The following is a 16,948-nucleotide window of genomic DNA, read 5'->3' as shown; positions in this document are numbered from 1 at the left end:
AGCAACCAAAACTGCAATCCTTAAAAAAACTGCTAGAGGCTAGTGAAGAAATGATCGGGAAAGTTTATTTTACTTCCCCTTCTGTGGTATATGAGCACGAGTGCTCCTCCCAGCTCCACGGCATTGCTGTGGGCCATTACAGACAATACCTGCTCTCCTGTTTCTCCTCTATTATTGGAGCTTGCGATGCACCCCGAGTACATTCAGAATCCTAGATCAGTGTTTTTCAAACTTTTTTTCTGGGAACCCATTTTTACCAAACAGCCAACCTTCAGGACCCAACCCGGCCAACCTTCGCGACCCACGCCGCCTCACCGTTGCGACTCACGCCAGCTGACCTTCGCAACCCACCATTTTCTCTTACCTTGTTTGCTGCTCTCAAAAATAGAGGAAATGGTTTTGGGTCCCTTTGGCCCTCGGATATGCTCCTCCGATGGAACCTGGTGGATGAAGGTGAAGTCTTCCGCTGTCGGATAGTATGGAGTCTCCATCTGTCCAAAGTTCTGCATTTTTTTCCTATAATAGTTTATCAAATAAAATTCCCCCGAACTTGTAAAAAAAATAAAATGAATAAAAAAATAAAAATAAAATGAATAAAATAAATGAATAAAATAAAATGAATAAAATCCCACTGAACTTGTAAAAAAAAGGCTGAGACCATGTTAAAAAGATGCGGCCGCACTGCGCATGTGTGCCCCATCATCGGTGCGCTTACGCCGTTTCTTTTACATGTTCGCGGCCATTTTGAAGGCTGCTTGCAGCCGGCGTTATTAAAAGCCGGCTGCTGCGGCTGTTGCGCGGGGATTTGCGCGATCGGGAGCGCCGCGACAGATGGCTCCGTGACCCTACTGACACCCGCCTGCGACCCACTGCCCCCAACTTTGACAATGCCTGTCCTAGATCATTGTCCTCTTATTACTCATTTTCCCACTAGTGGACATGATTCTGCCCTCAGTAACAGCCTCACATCTTTATTGGCTTCTCCTCTCTCAGAGCTACTTCCACACGACTTTGTAGATGAAGCTGCTGCTCCTGGTTCTGACATTGAATCACACCTTGCCTTTTTCCACCCCATCTACAAATTTCTCCCCTGCGTCCCCACCACTCAAATCCCAAACCCCTTTAAATTAGTCCCTAATCTCCGTCTCTGCCTTCGCCCTAGTGCCTAATTCTGGACCCTGCCATTTCACAGTCTGCCCAACTCCCCTGGAGCCCATCGGCGGGATTCTCCGTTCCTGAGATTAAGGGCTGGATTCTCTGATTTTGAGGCTATGTGTCTAGTAGTACGACCAGAAAGTCAGCGATGCCCACCCCCCCCCCCCCCCCCCCCCCCCACCCCACACACACACACACACCCGATGCTCCACCCAGTAGGAGCTAGCAGCCGTACCACGTAAAACCCCTGGCTTTGCCTGCAGATACAGATGGAGAATTGCCGGGTCCCATGGCCATGCATGCACACGGCAGCGACCTGCAGCGGTCGCGCCGTACAACATGGCGCTGGCTGTTGCGGCAATTACTCCATTTTGGAGGGAGCTGTTTCGGATGCTTGATTTCACCATCAAAAGGGATTCACCGGCCAATCGCCGAATGCAATTTTGGCGTTGGCAATCGGAGAATCCCGCCCTAAGTGTTGATGCTGGGAAGGATTCGTAGAGTTCCACCACAGCAAAATTGGCACCGAACCTGCACCGATTCAGTGACAGTTAAGAGGTTAGCACCAACGCCATGTGGCACACAATCGATTCCAATGAGAAACAGGGCCTAATTTGCTGGGTCCGTGATTGACACTCGGGAGCTAACAAGCTGCAGCCACATATACACACTACACTCCCCACACACACCGTCCCAGCCAACAAGATGGCATTTGTTGAGGCGGTGCACGCTCACCCCGCTGATGGGTTGGCTGAGGCCAGGGGACACCTAGGGGCGTGGCCTGGAAGACACCCATATGGCCAGTGGCCCTACGTTCACAGTGGGCAGTCAGTGGCATGCGTAGGTGCATGGCTGCCATGCTGGCCACGATAATGGTGTTCCATGCCCATCCACCCGACCCCACAGCCCACCTCCTGGCCACACCCCGCTACTCCCCCCCCCCCCCCGACCCTGGCAGAAGCCTCCCCAGCCAGCGGCATGACTGTCAGCAAACTATGGCGATGTTAGACACTTTCCATCCCTCTCTCCCTCAGCAACCAACGTTGCCTGTTTCACGATTTTTAAAAGCACAAGTGACCTCATCACTGGGAATTACTTCCGGGTCAGGCAGAGAATTGCAGAGGCACTGGAGAATACCGGATCAGACCCGCTAATGATATGGCAAGCATGTTTACTGTACTCGTGGAGTGGAACGCATTGACGCAGCTGACGAGGCACCGGAGAATTGCGGTTTGGAGGGAAACCAGCACGATTTTGATGTCAAAACCGATTCTCCGCCCAATCGCATTTCCAGATTCTGGAGAATTGCACCCCATATCTTTGACCTGCATTTCCCTAGACTGCCTCTCTTTCCCTAAATCCTCATTTTGCAGTCACAAACCTCCATTAAATCATCCCCTGACTACATTTGCCCTTCTGCCTTCCCAATGCTCCCAGCCCCCAAAGCCAGACTCCTTGCCTGTTCCCCGAGTCCCAGTCCCATCAGCCTCTCACCTTTACACCCCATCATCCAGTCCTAATCTCCCAACTTTCTTCGGTCCGATCTCCCACTAGTCCCCCCCCCCACTGCCACAATACCCTTCTATTGATCCCTTCCCTAAACCTCTGCCTCCCTACCCACTACCACTTCCCATTCTCAGTCGCCCCAGCCACACATCTCTTACTACACATTGTCTTTGTGTCCTTCAACTTATATACACTCAATGAGCTGGCATAGACCTGATGAGCAAATTGGCCGACTTCTGTACCGTAATGGCTCTTTGAATCTGTAAAGCATTCTGTAGCTCTGTGCATGCCAACGCATAACTCAAGGAAATGCAAGCCAAGGTCACTCAGCAAATCTTCATAATTTAACCCTGATATCATTCTGTGACATGACAAAGCTGGCTCTGGGGGCTGGAAGGAATGCCGCCATTGTACCAAGTTTGAAAGCCACATTGATCATAGAATCATATAAGGGCGGCATGTGGCGCAGTGGATAGCACTGGGACTGCGGCGCTGAGGAACTGGGTTCGAATCCTGACCCTGGGTCACGGTCCGTGTGGAGTTTGCACATTCTCCCCATATCTGCGTGGGTTTCACCCCCACAACCCAAAGATGTGCAGGTTAGGTGGATTGGCCACTCTAAATGAAATGAAAATGAAAATCGCTTATTGTCACGAGTAGACTTCAACAAAGTTACTGTGAAAAGCCCCTAGTCGCCACATTCCGGCGCCTGTCCGGGGAGGCCTCTTAATTGGAAAAACATAATAATTGGGTATTCTAAATTTTAAAAAAAATCATAGAATCCCTACAGTGCAGGAAGCCATTCAGCCCATCAGGTCTGCACCGACCCTCTGAAAAAGCATCCACCATTCTCCCAACCCATGCCCACAGCCGCTTAAATTAACCTACATATCTTTGGATTATGGGAGGAAACTAGTGGACCCGGAGGAAACCCACACAGACATGGAGAGAGCGTGCAAACTCCACACAGTCACCCAAGGCTGGAATTGAACCCGGACCGTAGGAGCTGTGAGGTAGCAGTGCTAGCCACTGTGCCACTGTGCCGCCCTGGACAGTGAGGAGCAGTCGTTGGCATATTCACATCACACATCATGACGACATAAATGGGCGCCACACGCTGGGTTAATCCACATTGCTGGCTATCCGCTTTGACATCCTGGCATAAACTCAAGCCAAGTTGGAGGCAACATATCCTGAGAATGTAACCCTTTAAGCCCTCATATGCTCCTGAATGTGTGCAAGACCAATATATTTCCCTGAGATTGGGTGCCCGAAGCTAAACACAGTGCTCCAAATGACTGAGGTCTTGATGTATTGTTAACATCTGATCCAAATTCAATTCCCCTTGCGATAAAGGCAGCACGATAGCACAGTGGTTAGCACAGTTGCTTCACAGCTCCAGGGTCCCAGGTTCGATTCCTGGCTTGAGTCACTGCGCGGAGTCTGCGTGGGTTTCCTCCGGGTGCTCCGGTTTCCTCCCACAGTCCAAAGATGTGCAGGTTAGGTGGATTGGCCACGATAAATTGCCCTTAGTGTCCAAAAAGGTTAGGTGGGATTACTGGGTTATGGGGATAGTGTGGAGGCATGGGCTTGGGCTGGTGCAGACTAGATGGGCCGAATAGCACTGTAAATTCTATGATTCCAGGAGCCATGGATAAAGGGTGGTGTCCCAGTAGTTTGCAGTTAACTGCCCTCTGCTGTAGGGAAGAGCGAACATCGTAGATTGGACCCCGAAAGCACAAATGCCTCTTTACAACATTAACGCATTTAATTTACAAATATTCGCATAGTCGTGTTACTGGATTATGTTACTAGGTGTAACTTTTAAAAAAACATATAGACGTGGCAGCAGAAATCGAAGCACTGAACAAAAGCAGTTTGTTTTTTAACTGACTCTTAACTGCCGAGATATAGAAGAGAAGCGGAGGAGGAGGCAGACAGGTTGAACCTTGGTTTGTGATTCACTGAACTGCAACATGCTAACAGTGCACTAGGGGGCACAATTGTTTGTCGACCATTGCTGACTCTCCAGCTCGATTGCCCTGTTATTCCCTGCCCTCCCCTCGATTGGCTTACACTTGGCATTGAAGTTGCCGCTTCTGGATGTGTGAGCAGGTAGCCCCAGCATGCACGGTCCCGCTCCCCAACCGGTGACAAGCTTCTGTCGAACTGTTCAGAATAAAACACCGCGGATGCTGGAGATGGGAGATAAAATACAGGGGTGAAAAAAAATACTCAAAGCAGTTCTTGGTGGAGAGAGAAACAGGGGTTACCACTGCAAGTCCAATATGACTCTTTTTCGGAACTGTGTTGTTACAGAACTATGGGGGGGGGGGGGGGGGGGGGGGGGGGCAGGTTGGCTGTCCATGAACACAACTGCTTTCAAGGCATCCCTGGGAATTAATGTTTTGGAACAGTTGTTGCAACCTACAATGACATTGAAATGATGTGAAGACTACCACTGAATGAGCCCTTCGTTGCCCTCTTTCTCCCCTCGATGTCGTGCTCCCATGAAAGAGAAAATGCAGAAAGCTGCAATCACAAAGGGACTTTGGGGTACTCGTGCACAAAGCTAGCACACAGGTACAGCAGGTAATCAGGAAGGATCATGGAATGCTGGTCCTTATTTCAAGGGGGGTGGAGCATAAGAGTCCGGAAGTCTTGTTGCAACTGTACAAGGTACTGGTGAGACTGCATCTGGAGTAGAGTGAACAGTTTTGTTCCCATTATTTAAGGAAAGATATTATTTCATTGGAGGCGTTTCAGAGCAGGTTCAGTAGAATGACCCCGGTATGGAGGGATTGTCTTCTGAGCAAAGGTTAAACAGGTTGGGACTCTACTCATTGGATTTTAGAAGAATGAGAAGTGATCTCATTGAAATTTATCGGATTATTAAGGGGCTCGACAGGGTAATGCTGAGGGGATATTTTCCCTCATGGGAGAGTCTAGGATCAAAGGGCATAGTCTCAGAATAGAGGGGTGCCAATTTGAGACTGAGTTGAGGAGGAATTTCTTCTCTCAGAGGGTTGTGAGTCTTTGGAATTCCTTCCCACAGAGAGCTGTGGGGGCAGACTCCTTGTATATATTTAGGGCTGAGATAGATAGAGGGGCCACATGGCCTACTTCTTATGGTCCAAGGGCTTCCTTTCAGCAGCAGGTTCAACAGGCGACCTGCGGAATCTGCCTATGTAATGGGTCTTCCTGTGTGTCTCACACCCTCCTATTTTAACCGACCTGCTAACTCTGCAGGTTGTCCCCTCTGCTCCAGCCTTTGATCAATTGTCCAGTCAGGCACTCCGGACAAGACGACGTGAGAATTGCCAATTCTCAACTGTCCTGCGAGTTAAAAAGTCGCCGAATTCTGTTTCCCAAACACTCATCTCCTCTAAAAAGACAGACACTTATTAAATTAGTCCCAAATAAAAATCTGAACGGTGTGACAAGGCAGGAGAGGCAGGTTGGAGGAGCCTCACTCCAGCCCCTAATGGATTTGCATGAAAGCAATATAATTACATTATTGAAATTGTGAACGGTCCTCGGTAAAAGAAACGGAATTAATTTGTGACTAGACTTTTGACAGAACTGGAAGTCCAACAAAACTTCAAACTGGTGTGGAATATCTAGTGGTAATTAAACATTTACTTGAAAATATCCTGTTCTTGTGGTAAACATTTACTTGAACATATCCTGTTCTTTCTCTATTTCTCTCTATGTTCCGCCATTCAGCGTGGATGGACCGGCCCTTCTCTTGTTTGATGTTCCTCCTGATGGATTTGTCCATTCTCCAAACCTCGGCACCTGTTTCTCGGCCTTCTTTCCGAGTATGGGCTTTGTCCATCCCCCATAAACCACTTCCGTAGACATACAGCAGGAATGGAAGGAAAGACCTGCATTTATATAGCGCCTTTCGGGACCACAGGGCGGCCCCAGAGCGCTTTATAGGGGCGACGCTGTTGCACCCAAAGAAACGGAGCGACCACTTTGCGCCCAGCGGTGCGATAACGATCGGGTAATCTCTCTGTGCGGTGTTGGTGAGGGGTGAATGTTGGCCAGGACACCAGAGACAACTCCCATTTAAGGGTCAGCGAGGCAGACTCAGTGACTCACAGCCTCGCTGCTTGCACGAGGTAATTTGATTTACGGGTTCCAAAGAGTTAATTTACGGTTAACAAATATAAGAACAGAAAATTACTGGAAATACCTAGGAAATGGGAGGCTGACTTGACATGCTGCATATCCGCAAATCCCCTCAGCCTCAGCCCCAGCCCCAGCCCCAGCCTCCCGAGTTTGTGTCTCTGGTAAAGTGTCTGCTGTTAAAACCCACACTTTATAATGGGCACACAGGAAATTAAAGTGCTGTGCCGCAGTGCTGCTATTAAGTGTTGGTCGGCATTTGCAGTCTTGTTACTCTTCCTGACCAGTCAGTGAGGTAATGGGACTTTTGCAAATGATTTGCACAGGATCAGCGAATTACATCATTGCAGACTGCAGAGCCAAAATATGTACGTGTAACTAACTAAACCCCATTAAAAAAAAATTATTTCCAATGAGCACTTTGATTGCCCCCTCCCCCTCCACCCCACCCAAAAAAAATTCCAATGGGGACTTTGATTGAGCCGAGTGATATTAGGGCTGGTAAAGGTCACTTTTGCACAGTATTCCAGTTAGTGGAGAGGCCGGTGTGAATTTGGAGGGGGGGGTCGGGCGAGAGAGGCGTCTCCACGTTGCACCTAACCCAGGACAGAAGTGATGGGGATACAAACAGGAGTCCAGTTCATCTGGGAAAGAGGGAGGGTTCCATGGAATTAAAAACGTCACCGGAAGCCTGTAACTTCCAGTGGGAGGGCATGAGAGATTGCATCTCGCCAATGGGAGAGAGGGGAGGAGGAGAGAAATATCTGCTGGCTGTTTGTGCAGGCAGGTTTGACGGGACGAGTTAGCTTCTGGCAGGGTGGTGGTGGTGGAAGGAAATGCAGGTGGGGTAGTGTCAGGTGAGTGAGTCCAGGGTAGAGGGGAGGAGGTGGAGGGGTCAGGATGGAATTAGGCTCTGCTGTAATTAGCCAGGGCGCTACCTGAGAGTGAGTGAGTGAGGGAGGGAGTGGACAGTAAAGAGGAGAGATGGCGAATCAAAGTAACATCCAGCTAGCTGTCAGTAAGAGCATCCGGCCCTTCAAGTCGAGTGAGGAGTATCTGTACGCCATGAAGGAAGACCTGGCCGAGTGGCTGAACGCCCTGTATGATTTGGACATCCACGTCGATAACTTTATGGAGAGCCTGGAGACTGGATGCGCCCTGTGCCAACACGCAAACAATGTCAACCACGCCGCGCTGGACTTCGTGTCCCGGTGGCCCGAGGCGGCCGACAGGATGAGGATCCCCGGCACCGAGGTGGTCTTCGCCTCCCGCAACGTGCCGGCCGGCTCCTTCGTCGCCCGGGACAACGTGTCCAACTTCATCGGCTGGTGCCGCCGCGACCTGGCCGTGCGCGACGCCCTCATGTTCGAGACCGACGACCTGGTCCTCCGCAAGAACGAGAAGAACTTCGTGCTGTGCCTGCTGGAGGTGGCCAGGCGCGGCTCCAGGCTCGGCATGTTGGCCCCCACGCTCATCCAGATGGAGGAGGAGATCGACGAGGAGATCCGCGGGGAGGCGCTGGAGGAGCCGCCCGGCCAGGAGGAGGCTTTCCGCCCCCGAGCCCAGAGGAGGCTGTGTGACTTCAAAAACCTGGATGCCATGGTAGGTCCTTGGTGAGGGCAGCTGGGCAGGGGGCTGGCACCTTATAATTTACAAAAATTCCAATTATGGGGCAATTTATCATGGCCAATCCCTCTACCCTGCACATATTTGGGTTGTGGGGGGTGACACCCCCGCAGACACTGGGCAAATGTGCAAACTCCACACGGACAGTGACCCAGGGCCGGGATTCGAACCTGGGTCCTCAGCGCCGTAGGCAGCAATGCGCCACCGTGCTGCCCCTCGTTCACCCACATTTACATTTTAATCATAGTATTGATATTTCACTGTGAAATCTTTTCTCCTTGCAGTATAAAATTCAATATATCCAACACCAATAGTGATGTTGTACTGTGCATGAGATCCCGGTATTGCTCCCTATTCTGTGTAACTGGGGGACTGTGTGTGAAACACACATTCTACAATCCTGAAATTGGGCTGTTTTAGGTCCCCATTTAGAATGTGGCTATCTTCAATGTATCATTTTTAGCTTGGGTCAGTCGCACATGCATTCTAATTTGCCCATTTAAATCCGGCAATTGTATATAATTTAATTTTTGAGTAAGGCAACATGTGTGTTTGATTTTATCAAACTTGTGTTAGACTACAGTTATGGCACTGAGGCCAAGATCTGTGCTACTGGTATGTTGTGGAAAATCTACACGTGTATGACTTTGTCCTTCCTGAAGCTATTTGTTTGATGCAATTGAGCAGTATAACAGCAGGAGGGTCTCTGAGCAATTTCTAATCCTGGATTCACACCAGGATTCCAAGCTCCAGCTCTGAGAAAGCCCCTCCCAGGTGGCCATCTCCCACTGTGAATTCCAGAGCCTGATCCGGACTTGGATTTGGAATGATGCTGCAGCTTATTTCATATCAATCAGGAGAGTCATGGGATTTGCAGTACAGGAGGAGGCACATCCTGTCCTCCAACGTCTACCTGATCTAATCCTATCTTCCAGCACAGTCCGCAGCCCTGTATGCTGAGGTGTTTCCGATGCTCCGCTAAATGCTTCTTAAACATTGAGGGTTCCAACCTTTCAGGCAGCGAGTTCCAGATTCCCACCACTCTCTGGGTGAAAAAGGTTTTCCTTAAATCCCCTCTAAATCTCCTGCCCCTTACCCTAAATCTATGCCACCTGGTTATTGACCCCTCTACTAAGGGCAAAGGTTTCTTCCAGCTACCCCATCTCCATCCCACATAATGTTGCACAATTCAATCAGGTCCCCCTGAGCCTTCGTTGCTCTAACATTTATTGTGTATTCTCTTGCCTTTTTCGTCCTCCTAAAATGCATCACCTCTCACTTTTCAGCGGTAAATTCCATTTACCACTGTTCTGCCCATCTGACCAGTCTTTCTATATCGTCCTGTAATCCAAGGTTTTCTTCCTCCTTTGGGCAGCACGGTAGCATAGTGGTTAGCACTGTGGCTTCACAGCAGCAGGATCCCAGGTTTGATTCCCTGCTGGGTCACAGTCTGTGAGGAGTCTGCGCATTCTCCCCATGTCTGCGTGGGTTTCCTCCGGGTGCTCCGCTTTCCTCCCACAGTCCAAAGATGTGCAGGTTGGGTGGGTTGGCCATGATAAATTGCCCTTAGTGTCCAAAGCGATTAGGAGGAGTCATTGGGTGGGGGATAGGATGGAAGCGAGGGCTTAAGTGGGTCGGTGCAGACTCGATGGGCCGAATGGCCTCCTTCTGCACTGTATGTTCTGTGTTCCTCCCTGTTTACCACAGTACCAATTTTCATGTCATCTACAAACTTAATGATCATACCTCCCAACTCTACATCAGTGCAAAAGTGGCAATTTATTGAAGCCCAAACTATAGGATTAAGTTGTTGCTTATTCCTACCTCTTTTTTGTAAACTATTTCATTCCAAATATTTCCCATGAACCTATACCAAGCTGTACGACGTTGAAAAATAACAGCATATGATTGTGTTTCAAGGTAGTGGCTAATCTCCGACCTCTGAAGGAAAGAACTTGCCTTTATTTAGCACCGTTCATGACAAAGACGACTGGCTCTACAGCCAGTGAAGTAATTATTGAACTTTAGCCACTTAAAAAAAAAAAAAAAAAATTTAGAGTACCCAATTCATTTTTTCCAATCAAGGGGCAATTTAACATGGCCAATCCACCTACCCTGCACATCTTTGGGTTGTGGGGGCAAAACCCACGCAAACACGGGGAGAATGTGCAAACTCCACATGGTCAGTGACCCAGAGCCGGGATCGAGCCTGGGACCTTGGTGTCATGAGGCAGCAGTGCTAACCCACTGCGCCACCGTGCTGCCCTTTGAGCCACTTTTGGAATGGTGCCATTCCTAAATCACCCAAATGTCAACCTTTTTCCAGTCCATCACTTGAACTCCATTATGTTTTCCAGCTTTGAGACGAGCTCCAAAGAACTTTACCGTGTACTATTTTCCCTCTGTTTCACAGAAAACAAGTTATTATGACATTCTAAAATACTCCCTGGTGAACATAGACCTGTGGGAAACACCTCGAACCTGTTAGGCACTTGGCAAGGGCCCCACTCAACACTTGTCAGATGTCTGATCAATTAGTGATGTTTGTGGGGTGCAGAGGGGAGCGGTAAGCTTGTTTTCTTTCAGGTTGAGGTTTTATGATTGAGCAAAGTCTGTGTCAGAGTTAATAACCTGACACCTGATCAAGCAGAACCATATTATTCCAGGGTAGCGATAACAATTGACCAGCAGTTTAGTTCATTAATGAAAACTGGAAAGGGAGACTCATCGCTGGAGTTTGGGATTCCATTTGCTCAGCTCCAGATAACCTTGTCAACCTGGGCCCTAACTGTTAATGTGAACCTGGTTGAGCAATGGCAAATTTACCGGGGCCCCATTACCTGGTTTCAGCTGATTAAACTCCAACACTTGTGCATGCGCCTTTTTGGAGGTGGATTTGCACGTGGTCAAAAAACATTGACAGCTTTGGCTTGGGTAGGTGCATTGTTGTGCCTGTACAAAGAAAGAATGTGCATTCTATTGAGTGAACACATTCTGTGTGCAGATTTCAGTTACCCTTAAATGGAGTAATGTGTTTTGCTGTGACAGACAGGTAGCTGAGAAATAAAGTGTGAATGTGGGGAAAGTACATGGGTGATATCAAATCAATTATGGAGTTTAAACCGGGCAATGTGAGGGAATGCATTTTGGAAGGTCTAATGCAGGTAGGGAATATACAGTGAATTGTAGAACCCTCAAGAGTATTGACAGTCAGGGATCTTGGTGTACAGGTCCACAGGTCACTGAAAGGGGCAACACAGGTGGAGAAGATTGTCAAGAAGGCATACGGCATGCTTGCCTTCATTGGCTGGGGCATTGAGTATAAAAATTGGCAAGTCATGTTGCAGCTGTATAGAACCTTAGTTAGGCCACACTTGGAGTATAGTGTTCAGTTCTGGTCGCCACACGATGAGAAGGATGTGGAGGCTTTAGAGAGGGTGCAGAAGTGATTTACCAGGATGTTGCCTGGTATGGAGGACATTAGCTATGAGGATAGGTTGAATAAACTCAGTTTGTTCTCACTGGAACAACGGAGGTTGAGGGGCGACCTGATAGAGGTCTATAAAATTATGAGGGGCATAGACAGAGTGGATAGTCAGGGGCTTTTTCCCAGGGTAGAGGGGTCAATTACGAGGGGGCATAGGTTTAAAGTGCGAGGGGCAAGGTATAGAGGAGATGTACGAGGCAAGTTTTTTTTTTTAAATGTTTTTTTATTGAGTTTTCATATTTTATATATGACAAATTACAAGTTATTAGAGAGAGAGAAAAAAAGAAAAAGGAAAACACAAAAATTTAACATGAATATTTACAGGTAAGCATCTTCATAACAATAATTGTGGCCGCCCCCTTTAGCCAGCATACATATTTTACATTCCCCAATATGGCCGAGGCACATGTTTATAGGCATTTATTTATAGTTTGGTTTTGGGCCTTGGCTTGCCATCAAACCCCCATACCGAGCCCGTAGCCCTCCCCCCCCCCCTCCCTCCCCCCGGCTACCTTCCCCCGATTCCCGTCCATTTTCCCCTGGTTCTTGGCCACCCGACTATTCTTCCTCCTGTACGTTGGCCACAAACAGGTCCCGGAACAGTTGCATGAATGGCTCCCACGTTCTGTGGAAGCCGTCGTCCGACCCTCGGATGGCGAATTTGATTTTCTCCATTTGGAGAGATTCCGAGAGGGTCGGACAGCCAGTCTGCAGCTCTGGGTGGTGCTGCTGACCGCCAGCCAAACAGGATTCTACGGCGGGCAATCAGGGAGGCAAAGGCAAGGGCGTCCGCCCTCCTCCCCAGGAATAGATCTGGCTGGTCTGAAACCCCGAAGACCGCCACTATTGGGCATGGCTCCACCCTCACCCCCACCACTTTGGACATAGCCTCGAAGAAGGCTGTCCAGTACTCCACAAGTCTGGGGCAAGACCAGAACATGTGGGCGTGGTTGGCCGGGCCTCTCTGGCACCGCTCACATTTGTCCTCCACCTCCGGGAAGAACCTACTCATACGGTTTCTCGTTAAGTGGGCTCTATGTACCACTTTTAGTTGCGTCAGGCTGAGCCTTGCACATGTGGAGGTGGAGTTGACCCTATGCAGTGCTTCGCTCCAGAGTCCCCACCCTATCTCCATCCCCAGGTCGTCCTCCCATTTCCTTCTTGTTGCGTCCAGTACGGTGTCGTCCCTATCTACCAGTCGGTCATACATGTCACTACAGTTCCCTTTCTGTAGGATACTTGCGTCCAGTAGGTCTTCCAGTAGTGTCCGTCGTGGCGGTTGTGGGTATGTCCTTGTCTCCTTTCGTAGGAAGTTTTTGAGCTGCAGGTACCGTAGCTCGTTCCCCCCAGCTAGCTGAAATTTCTCTGTCATTTCGTCCAGTGTTGCGATCCTGTCGTCCGTGTATAGGTCCTTGACTGTCAGTGTCCCCCCGTCCTGCCTCCACCTTTTGAAGGTGGCGTCAGTCAGTGCTGGTGTGAACCTATGGTTGTTGCAGATGGGAGCCTTGTCCGACATTTTGTACAGGCCAAATTGCTGCCGCAGTTGGTTCCAGGATTGGAGGGTGGCCGTCACCACTGGGCTGGTGGAGTGTTTTTTGGGTGGGGATGGGAGTGCTGCCGTGGCGAGGGGCCCGGAGGGAGGTTCCCATGCAGGAGGCCTCCTCCGCACGCACCCACTCGGCTTCTGGCTCCTGGATCCATCCCCTTACTCGCTCGGCTGTTGCCGCCCAGTGGTAGAATTGTAGATTCGGGAGGGCTAGCCCCCCCCTGGATTTTGTTTTTTGTATGACCTTCTTTGGGATCCTAGCATTTTTACCCCCCCATACGAACGCCATGATATGTTTGTCCAGCGCTTTGAAAAAGGCCTTGGGGATGTAGATCGGAATGGATCTAAACAGGAAAAGGAACCTGGGCAGTACGTTCATTTTGATCGTCTGGACTCTCCCCGCGAGGGAGAGCGGGAGTGTGTTCCATCTTTGCAGGTCCTTTTTAACTTCCTCCGTCAGGCTGGTGAGGTTCCATTTGTGGATCCCTTTCCAGTCATGGGCTATTTGGATCCCCAGGTAGCGGAATTTATTTCGGGCTTGTTTGAACGGCAGGCCCTTTAGTGCTGCCCCCCCCCCCCCCCCCCCCCCCCCCCCCCCCCCCCCCCCCCCCCCCCCTTGCGGGTGTACTGGGAAGATCTCACTTTTGCTCATGTTGAGTTTGTAGCCCGAGAAGGCTCCAAACTCTTTCAGGAGCGCTATGATTCCGTCCATGCTGCTTTGTGGGTCCGAGATATAGAGGAGCAGATCATCCGCATAGAGTGAGACTCTGTGCTCTCTACCTCCCCTTCGGATCCCCCTCCAATTTTTTGCTGCCCTGAGCGCGATTGCTAGCGGTTCGATTGCTAGAGCGAACAGCAGCGGGGACAGTGGGCATCCTTGTCTGGTGCCCCTGTGCAGCTGGAAGTATTGGGAGTTGGTATTGTTGGTCCGTACACTCGCCATGGGAGCGTGGCAAGTTTTTTTACAGAGGGTAGTGGGTGCCTGGAACTCGCTGCTGGAGGAAGTGGTGGAAGCAGGGACGATAGTGACATTTAACGGGCATCTTGACAAATACGTGAATAGGATGGGAATGGAGAAATATAGACCCTGGAAGTGTAGCAGTTTTTAGTTCAGACGGGCAGCATGGTCGTTGCAGGCTTGGAGGGCCAAAGGGCCTGTTCTTGTGCTGTTCTTTGTTCAAACACCTTTTCAAGCTGGAAGAAAATAGAAATGATCAAAAAAAACTTGTCTTAAATTTAACTGACTTAATATGATCAAGGTGGACAATTTGCTTTGCTCTACTGAGGAACCTATTGAAATGCGATTAGGAATTTGAATAATAAAGATTTGCAGCTGCTTTGTCTATTGGTTTGCATATTTATTGGTGGGCGTTCTGGAGTTTGGATGCAACAGAACATGAGCCATGTTGAGAAGTGGCATCTCGTAAGACGATTGGCAATGCAGATACCCCGTTGTTACATTAATTACTAAAGTCACAATATTGCTTAGGATTGAAGTTAATCTAACAATGCAAACTGTTTTTGACGGTGCAGACCACAAAATAGCTTGTGTGATACTGATGTGAAAAAGTTATGCAGCTGGAATATTCTGGGCTCCACAACTTTTCAGAAGGATACCAAGCCCTCTGAGTTGGCACAGAGGAGTTTTACGAGCGTGGTACCAAGGATGACAGATTTCACTTGCCTGGCGGCATTAGAAAAGCTGAAATTTGCTAGCCTTAAAATGAATTGTATTTATGCCTTTACAAGTGTGTAATCAAACAATTTCACACCAAGCCAAAGGGAATTTGGGGCAGATGACAAAAAGTGAGATGAGAGGGGAGTGGTTAAGCAATGAAATTTCAGAGCTTGGGGTCCAGGCAGCTAAGAGTATGACCACCAGGGGCAGCATGGTGGAATAGTGATTAGCACTGCTGCCCACGGCGCTGAGGACCTTGGGTTCAAATCCCGGCTCTGGGTCACTGTCTATGTGGAGTTTGCACATTCTCCCCGTGTCTACGTAGGTTTCACCCCCACAACCCAAAGATGTGCAGGTTAGGTGAATGGGCCATGCTAAATTGCCCCTCAATTGGGAAAAAAAAATGTAATTGGGTACTCTAAATTTATAAAAGAAAGGAAACAAAAGAGTATGACCACCAATGTTGGTGTGATTTTAAAATCCAGAAAGCAAAATATTGCTGGGACGGGAAGCAGAGCTGCAGATTTGGAGGAATTTACAGTGGTGGGGTGGAATGAAGGCAATGGAAGAATTTGGAAACCAGGATAAACTTTATTAGTGTCACGAACAGGTATACATTAACACTGCAGTTAAGTTACTGTGAAAATCTCCTAGTTGCCACACTCCGGCACCTGTTCAGCACACAGGGAGAATTCAGAATGCTCAATTCTCCTAACAAGCACATCTTTCGGGACTTGTGGGAGGAGATTAGAGCACCCGGAGGAAATCCACGCAGGCACGGGGAGAATGTGCAGACTTGGCACAGTCAGTGACCAAAACGGGAATCGAGCACGGGTCCCTGACGTTACGAAGTCACTGTGCTACCATGCCGCCCAATGAGCGTTTTAAAAGTGTAAGTGTTGCTTGGCTTGGAGCTAATGTTATGAGTTAGCACAGGAGTGATGGGTGGACGGGACATGGGCACTAAGGTTTTGGATTACTTCGTATACCGAATGTAGAATGAGACTGGCCAGGTGCAGTCAAGTCTAGAGATAACACGGGCAAAATAAATGTTTCATGGCGTATATAAGGAAAACCTGTTTCCACTACCAGAAGGGTCAGGAAATGATTTAAAGTAATTCACAGGAGAGCCAAAGGTGAGATATGAAGAAAATTTTCTTACACTGAGTTTTGATTTGGTGTACTCTGGAAAGGGCGGTAGAAACAGATTCAGTTATAACTTTTTCAAAAGGGATTTGACTAAATACTTGAGGGCTCTGGGTCAGAAGGAGGGGAGGTAGGGTGGCACTAATTGAAAAGCTCTTTCAAAATGCTGACACAACACAATGGCCTCCTGTGTTGTATGGTTTTATTAGCGTTCTAAGAACTCTCCCAGAAAAGTTGAAACCTCAGTGTGAAAAATCTAGTCCAGGAACATTCCAGCTTCAGCTCTTAAACATGTGGTGTGAAAGCACCAGAACCGATCGCTTCCCCTACCTAATCCAGGAGATCCGTATGTGGCGATTCTATCTGGAAGTATGTGGGTGTAGAGATCAGTTGAGGATATGGCAGAACAACTATGATCTTCCATGGGTGATTTGGGCAAATTGAGAGAGTGGGTAAATGCATGGCAGATGCAGTGTAATGTGGATAAATGTGAGGTTATCCACTTTGATAGCAAAAACAGGAAGACAGATTATTGAAATGAAAAATGAAAATCGCTTATTGTCACGAGTAGGCTTCAATGAATGGCTGTACTTTGACGGGGAGATGCCGGCGTTGGACTGAGGTGAGCACAGTAAGAAGTCTTACAACACCAGGTTAAAGTCCAACAGGT

At 48.8% G+C, this 16,948-nt stretch overlaps 1 protein-coding gene across 1 annotated transcript in view; it reads left to right on the top strand.

Moving 5' to 3' along the window:
- Positions 1-7,501: 7,501 nt before the first annotated feature.
- The window catches only part of gas2l1 (growth arrest-specific 2 like 1), a 67,412-nt gene continuing 57,965 nt past the window's right edge, over positions 7,502-16,948 (top strand). The window contains exon 1 of the mRNA XM_038783291.1: positions 7,502-8,397. Within this exon, the coding sequence (XP_038639219.1) occupies positions 7,780-8,397 (618 nt within the window). The 5' untranslated portion in view covers positions 7,502-7,779. The remainder of the gene's footprint in view (positions 8,398-16,948) is intronic.

The sequence above is a fragment of the Scyliorhinus canicula genome, chromosome 1 (genome assembly GCF_902713615.1).
Source record: "Scyliorhinus canicula chromosome 1, sScyCan1.1, whole genome shotgun sequence".
NCBI lineage: Eukaryota > Metazoa > Chordata > Chondrichthyes > Carcharhiniformes > Scyliorhinidae > Scyliorhinus > Scyliorhinus canicula.
The sequence above is the reverse complement of the archived record's forward strand: the minus strand, read 5'-3'. Positions and strand labels throughout refer to the sequence as shown.